Source organism: Pyrus communis, chromosome 12 (genome assembly GCF_963583255.1).
Source record: "Pyrus communis chromosome 12, drPyrComm1.1, whole genome shotgun sequence".
In the NCBI taxonomy this organism is placed as follows: domain Eukaryota; kingdom Viridiplantae; phylum Streptophyta; class Magnoliopsida; order Rosales; family Rosaceae; genus Pyrus; species Pyrus communis.
The window spans coordinates 15,653,868-15,661,248 of NC_084814.1; the positions used below are offsets into that span (position 1 = coordinate 15,653,868).

General features: G+C 38.2%; 1 protein-coding gene across 1 annotated transcript; it reads right to left on the reverse strand.

Moving 5' to 3' along the window:
- Nucleotides 1-2,554: 2,554 nt before the first annotated feature.
- LOC137711520 (AT-rich interactive domain-containing protein 2-like) lies at nt 2,555-5,803 on the reverse strand. Its single transcript, XM_068450759.1, has 2 exons — nt 4,559-5,803; nt 2,555-4,102 (listed from the first exon to the last, which is right to left on the reverse strand). Exons 1-2 carry the CDS (start codon nt 5,438-5,440, stop codon nt 3,233-3,235), a joined length of 1,752 nt encoding a protein of 583 aa, XP_068306860.1. The 5' UTR covers nt 5,441-5,803; the 3' UTR covers nt 2,555-3,232.
- Nucleotides 5,804-7,381: the final 1,578 nt, after the last annotated feature.

Here is a 7,381-nt window from a genome sequence, read left to right on the forward strand (position 1 = left end):
GACTAGGTCGCAGACACCAGGCTACCGCACGGTTTTGTTTTTGCAGGCCGCAGCCCCAAAAGGCCTCCTCAAAGGGTACCACCAGGCATGTACATATAAGGCCCAAAGACCACACCCTCACGGGCGATGTGGGATACTACAATCCACCCCCCTTAGGGAGCCCGACGTCCTCGTCGGCACACCACGGCCGTGAGTCTGGCTCTGATACCAAATTGTCACATCCCAGACTCCAACCTCTCGGATATTGTCCGCTTTGGCATTCTGGGCCTGGACTATGTCGCAGCCACCCAGCTACCGCACGGTTTTGTTCTTGTGGACTGTAGTCCACAAAAGGCCTCTCTGAAGTTAAAGCTCTGGGCATGGATATATAAGGCCCAAAGACCACGCCAAAGGATTGTAGTATCCCACATCGCCCGTGAGGGCGTGGTCTTTGGGCCTTATATGTACATGCCTGGTGGTACCCTTTGAGGAGGCTTTTTGGGGCTGCGGCCTGCAAAAACAAAACCGTACGGTAGCCTGGTTTCTGCGACCTAGTCCAGGCCAGGAATGCCAAAGCGGACAATATCCTCAAGGCGGGAGACCGGGATGTGACAATTTGGTATCAGAGCCAGACTCACGGTCGTGGTGTGCCGACGAGGACGTCGGGCTCCCTAAGGGGGGTGGATTGTAGTATCCCACATCGCCCGTGAGGGCGTGGTCTTTGGGCCTTATATATCCATGCCCAGAGCTTTAACTTCAGAGAGGCCTTTTGTGGACTACAGTCCACAAGAACAAAACCGTGCGGTAGCTGGGTGGCTGCGACATAGTCCAGGCCCAGAATGCCAAAGCGGACAATATCCGAGAGGTTGGAGTCTGGGATGTGACAGGTGGCCTGGCCTACCATATATGTGTACTTTTTTTTTTTAGTTTTATATTTTGAAATTCATTAAATCCAACAATAACAAAAAGATCTAACGGTCCAAATTTAAATCTAACGGCTAAAATAGTTAAAAAAAAATTATTTTCATGTATTTCATATTCTTTCATAGTGTTCCCCGTGTTTCATGGTGGTGATTTAGTGATTTTTCAATATTTATCGGAATTGAAATATTTTTAGGTTAAAATATTCATAAAATTAAATTAGGATAGTCTACATAAACTTCTTCTTAAAAAAAAATTACTTTAAGAAAAAAAAATCCTAAATTCATTCTTTAGTAATTTCGGGTTTAAAATTTAACTCAAAAATGTTGGAGCAGAAAAACTATTAATGGGTTAAAGTCTAAATTTTTTTAGTTAAAACTTTGAGTTTTAACAATAAAGACAAAATAAAGAGTAAAGTGAATAGTACCAGGATTGACTTTTTAGTGTAAAATGTGATTTTTTATTAAACTGAACAATATTGCGAGCTTTTCGTTAAAATTCTATTTTTTTTATTTGGTGACAATTTATTTGATTAACTAGCACTATATGGAATCTTCAAATTATGAAAAGTTGAGTGGGGCCACCTATCCCCAGTAGCCACTGGCTGCTTCCGTCCATACACGTGAGTTAGTTATGCCGCATGCTTGATATTGCAATTCAAAATGTACCAACAAAAATGAACTGTAAGACAATTTGGTAAACAAAATATTGAAATACCAATAGGGAAGGGGAATTGGTTAGCAATTTACTGGTCTTGTATTACAAGGAATGAGAACCAAGATTTTAGCACAACTTATGTAAAAAAACACTACATACACTTGCAAGCTTAGGGAAAGTTATCAACAAACAACAAATTTGACATCCGAAATCTTTACGTTAAACGTTGCCATAACAACTAGCTTCGAGATCGTTTGCGGGCATGAACACGATCATGTCCTGCATCTGTATAAACCATGCTTCAAAGGGAGAAGGTACTGTAGAATTGTGATAAACATTACAGGATGAATTGGGTAAGTCTAGCATTACTCTTTTAAAATCTCAGCTGCATTTTCGCAGCTTAAAAGCTAAGGACTGGTTTGGTATTACTATGCTTTGAAAAAAAACTGATTTTGCTGTGCTGTGAGAATAAGCTCATTTTTGTTGCTTCATGTTTTCAGCTTTTTTTTATACCCACTTTTATAAAAACATCTCAGTACCAAACCCAAATTAGAATGGAGGTAGAAGAGACGAGACAGCAAAGGGTACCATAGATGGAGGTAGAAAAGTGTGAGTTAGGATCAGAGATGATTGTTGGATTGAGTTTCTAGGTTGACACTTTTTTAATTAATTATTAAATTAATAAACCTATTTCTAATTTATTTTCAATTTAAATTTTTTTACAAAATTTATGTGACCCATTTATGTGTCGCATGATCACATAACAAATTTTTTTACAAAACTGTGATGCAAGGATGACATTGATTTGCGACACCTAGAACTACGTTGATCAACAGATTCACGGCACCTGCAGCAAGATAAACCAGAGTTTTCTTCAACTCAACTCAACAAAGCTTGAACCCGGTATCTAAGTTTGAATAAAACAGAATCCATAAAACCAAAACAGTTTTGCAAATAGGGAATTCGAGATCTCCAGTATACCTAGAACGACTTCTCCTAGTCCTCGACAATGATCTCAACGGGCAGCCTCTGACAGGTGAAGGAGAGCTGCATTATGTTTACACATACATAGCTGCAAATAATATACGTGTATCACGGTCACCTATCATATTCTCACGTTGCAACACCGATAACTAAGCCTTACCGGCATGTTTGTGTTGGAACAGAGAGAGAACCAAAACGAGAATGGCGAAGACAAATCACTGAAACTGAAACTGAAAGGCAAAGGGTCACAACATTTAATTCTATATGCTAATTTTTAGTTTTTTAGAAAGAAAAAACCTGTCAGAAGTTACAACAAAGAAAAATGGTTTTCTAAAAACGAAAGAAATGCCCGAAAACTTGGACAACTCTGTCTCTTCCTCTCTTGTTTCCCAATCTACTTCTATGGTTGTATCCAAGGTTATAGAACCTGGTATAAGGTACAGTATCACGATGCATCCATCTAAAATTGTAGCATGGTTCTTCAAAACGAAAGCTGAAGACAATTGTCGAGTACTAACAACATTCTTCGGCACATTTCATCAATTCTACCTTCTGGCCTCACCACCAATCCCACCAGGCCCGCTTCCACCATGACACACACAGCCCTCAAAATTGCATCACCATTTGATACGTTAATGCAGTGGTTCAAACCCCAGTCCGATTATCTAACTCCCCGGGACACAATTTATACCTAGTCGAAATCAGTGGACTGCTGGTTCAGAGAACATGGTAGAGAATTGGCTGAAACCTCGACTATCTCACGCCTAAAACCATTACTTAGAGATCCCAACTCTGTTACGTCATCATCACTATCAATGGTTTTTGGAGTTGCACGATTTTGATAACTTCTGCGCTGGACAACAAACACATTGAAATAATAGCTTACCAAGTCTTCCCTTGTTTTTCTAAGAAACCACTTGGATGCACTATCCCAAAAGGAAGAAGAATTTGAGGTATTTCCCTCAAAAAAAGGAGAATTTGAGTGATTTAACTTTACCAAATCCTTGAATCTCTTTTCTTCTTCAGCTGTCCACCGAAGAGAAACTTCCTCACCCATTCGATCAAATCGCCAATGATAGAACAAGGAACCAAGCTCTCTCTTCAATTTCATCCTAGCCTCAGTAATGTGAAATCGGAAACATGCAACAGAACCTGGAAATCCACAGCCACAGTTATCTTGTCTTCCTTGGCCAATAAGATCTGTTTCACTAAGGGGGCCGTCTTCTTCACATTTCAAGGGCCAAACCTGTGTGCCTAGCCATTTAATATCACTTTCAGAAGCCACCCCTGTCCATTCAGGGACATCAGCTTGAGCATGAGCGCCTATAGAGACATCCTTTTCGTGGGGATTCTCCTCAGACGTTGCATCAGTGGCCAATAAATCAACTTCTGCAGGAGCTTTCTCCATAGAATCGTTTTCCACCTCTTTTTTATGGCAACAAGGGCATGATTGAGATTTAACTGAATGAGGAAGCCTTTCACTGCATCGAAACCTCCCTGAGCACTGGCGACCAGCAACAATATTATCTTCGTACAACAATGGATGCATCTTTAGCTTCTTCTGCAAGTTTAGACCATGATCTGTTTATAAAATTGAAACTAATTTACTTTCATACATGGATATTCACAGTTCCGGGAAATCAAAAATTGGTGCAGAAAAGGAAAAGGAAGAGCATAGTTAGACAAACTTAATGAACAAGAAGCACCTGATCAAAAAGTTCGGATATTGCTGAATTAAGTAGGGTTGATGTGTGAACTATCTGGAAACCTGTTTAGGTTTGTAGCTATTAAGGTGGATGGCGATATCATATTGTGGAGGTTAACTTACTCGAGGCAGAAACAATGGCAACTTATCACAGGGGATGATATTCATCATCTCATTAATAAATGTTACGGAGCAAGGAGTACACTCGAACGATTAACTATACTATGCATATAAAATTCAAGAAATGGCTGTAGTCAAGAAGCAAAAGGAAAAAACATTTAGGGAAACACACAAACAAACAAACAAATGTACCTGCTGGAGACATTCTTCAGTCTTTGAATTAACATTCCTTCTTATCAGCAATGCCTCCTTTGCTCTAAGTGCTTGGACCCAGCACTCGTCATCGCTCCTATGCTCTTTCCACTTAGTTGGCCCTGGTATTGCTCCAATTGAAGGATCATTTGGTTGCTTTGCAACCTGGACTACCCAATTTAGCATTCCTACCAAGTATTCTCGCTTTCTTTTACGATCATTTTCTTTTTTATTGAGACTAGATAGTGATATCAAAATATCACTCTGATCGTAATTACAAACTTTTTCGTCATCATCACCATTGCATTCTCCAGATACTAGATGAACCTCTCCATCACTTTTGCCCTTCCGCTCTGGCCAACCCGACAACAAACCTCCAAACTCTCTCACCAACTCCGAAGACAACGGATGCAAATCCCCATTTCCCGAACTCCTAGTTTCACAAATCTCCCTAAACCATTTCTCCAGCTCATTCAAATATTTAAAGTAAATCAATTTCACAGAACACATTGCTTCCTGATCAAAACCCAATTCATTGGCAACAAAAGACCACAAAATGTTCTTCGAAACCGAATCAATCCCACCTCTATCTTTCACCACACAGAACAATTTGAACAAATCAACAGGTTGCCTATCACCAATCACTGCTGGGACAGGCCTAACAAAACCACCTCCATCACCAATTTCCTTAAGAAAAACAGCTAAAACTCGATTAAATATACATCTTCGCCTACCCATATGATCACCCTCATCAAAATCCACACCATCCTTTACAGAACCAGCATGATTGGTTTCAGGAAAAACACCATTTTTCTGACATGTGTCATTAGTTTCGACGCAATCTGAGACAGACCCAGCGGTTAAGGATGACCATCCTGCCATGAACTTCGATTTGACTAATGAAAACCCAACAAGAATCTTTGTCCCAAAAGATCAAAATTCCAAACAACAGAAACAAATGATTTCAAATTTTGGGCAGAGGGTGGGAGACCCCTTGCCCTCTTTTATTTGCAGAGTGTTGTGGAAATGTCGTTTGTTACCTGGACATTTCTGGGTTGCTTCTTTTTGGTTTTGGCTTCGGAAAGCAGCCGCCTTTGCGAATTTGCAGAAATGCGGAGGCGGCAAAAGGGACAAGGGGATGAGCAAGGACAGGCAAGAATAACGTTGGAATTGAGGAAATTGTCGAAAAAATGATAGCGGGTGACACCCCGACAGTACCAGGTGGACTCAAAAATTTGTTTTGGACAGAGATTAGATTACGCGCACACACCTATATATAAGCAGAGGGAGGAAACAAATGTTTATACTTTATTGAAAGCGGAGAAAATGCAAAAGAAAAAAAAAAAAAAAAAAAATTCTTGAGAGAAACAATTCAATGAATCTAATTTATAGATTTTTTTTTTTTTTCTGGCCAAAGAAATAGAAGGTTGATTTTGAGAGATGTGTTTTCTGAAATGGGTGGATTTATGAATTAGATGGGTCGATCTAATATTATCTATGTCTTTGTATCTCGTTGGTTTAACTGACATTTAAAATTTTAAATAACCATTAATATGAATATACGATGTGAAAGCTATTTACGTTTTCAATTGTACTCTCGTTTTCCAATTTAGGACTATAGGCATACACTTGCGCTAAGACGCGGAAAGGATTAAAAGAACGTGCATGACATGGCGCTGGAAGAGCTCTGAGAACATACTCAAAATTAATAAATATATTTTAAAAATATAGATCGGCACGTGATATAGGAGGGTTGGTATAATCTACCAATATAGTAGATTAAAAAAATCAACTAACTTTTTGTTTTGTGATATTTCTTTCAATATAGGTCCTATTTTCGAATCACCATTTTTAATTTATCCAAAAAAAATGAAAATTGCAAAAGGGAGAAAATAGTTTTATGAATCTTTCTACAATTATTTATTTTTAATTTGGGAAATTGGTTGTTTATGTTTTTTATTTGGCTTTTCAAATTTGAGTATATGGTATTATGCAATTTTGTAAGATGCATTATTGAAAGTTAGTGATTGTGCTAGCATTTTTTTTTTAACAAAAAGAGTTTATTTAAAAGAGTAAAGCAATTAATGATACAAAGCACAAAATCTATCCAAAATGGGAATAATATTATAAATCTTAAGCAAAAAACAAAAATAGAAATATATTTACTAATGGTTGATTTGCATAAAATTAATAAAAAGTTACAATGTTAACAATATATCAACAACATTTATGTTAATTATGAATAGGTCATCCATTTATTGCGATACTTAAATATATTTAAAATAAACAAAAATTACAAAATATGCCACTACAACTAGCACCTAATTCGTCTAACACCCCTTTCTCATATTTTTAAATATTTTGGAACAGGTCAATACAGATTTAGACATTGCAACCCAATGTTTGTTTCCTGATTGTGTTTGTCACATTTGGATTCAGACGCTGTGTTGCAGTGTCCGTTTCATGGTTCCGTTTGTTTTTCACCACTCACATGCCTCCTACGCTTCACACCTTGCATGACTCCTAATTTTTACATTCGGTTTCAGAAACCACAATGTAGTATCTGTTTCCTTGTTTTGTTTCTTTACATTTGGATTCAAACGTTGCGTTGCAATGTCCTTTTCCTAGTTTTATTTTCCCATCACTCACACGCCTCTTACGCTTCACACATCGCGCTAGGGGTGGGAACTTGGAATCAAAACAAACCAAACCACACGTAACAGTTTGGTTTTTGCAGTTTTGAACCGGTTTTGGTTTGAAACCGAACCACAATATGGAAAAACAGTTTAGTTTCTATTCTAAACATCTAACACCACACTGAAA

Excerpts from the sequence above, each read along its gene's own strand:
- LOC137711520 (XM_068450759.1), bottom strand. The coding sequence starts at position 5,440 with ATGGCAGGATGGTCATCCTTAACCGCTGGGTCTGTCTCAGATTGCGTC. Across the intron at positions 4,103-4,558 it reads CTGAAGAATGTCTCCAGCAG|AAGAAGCTAAAGATGCATCC; the intron begins GTACATTTGTTT and ends CTAAACTTGCAG.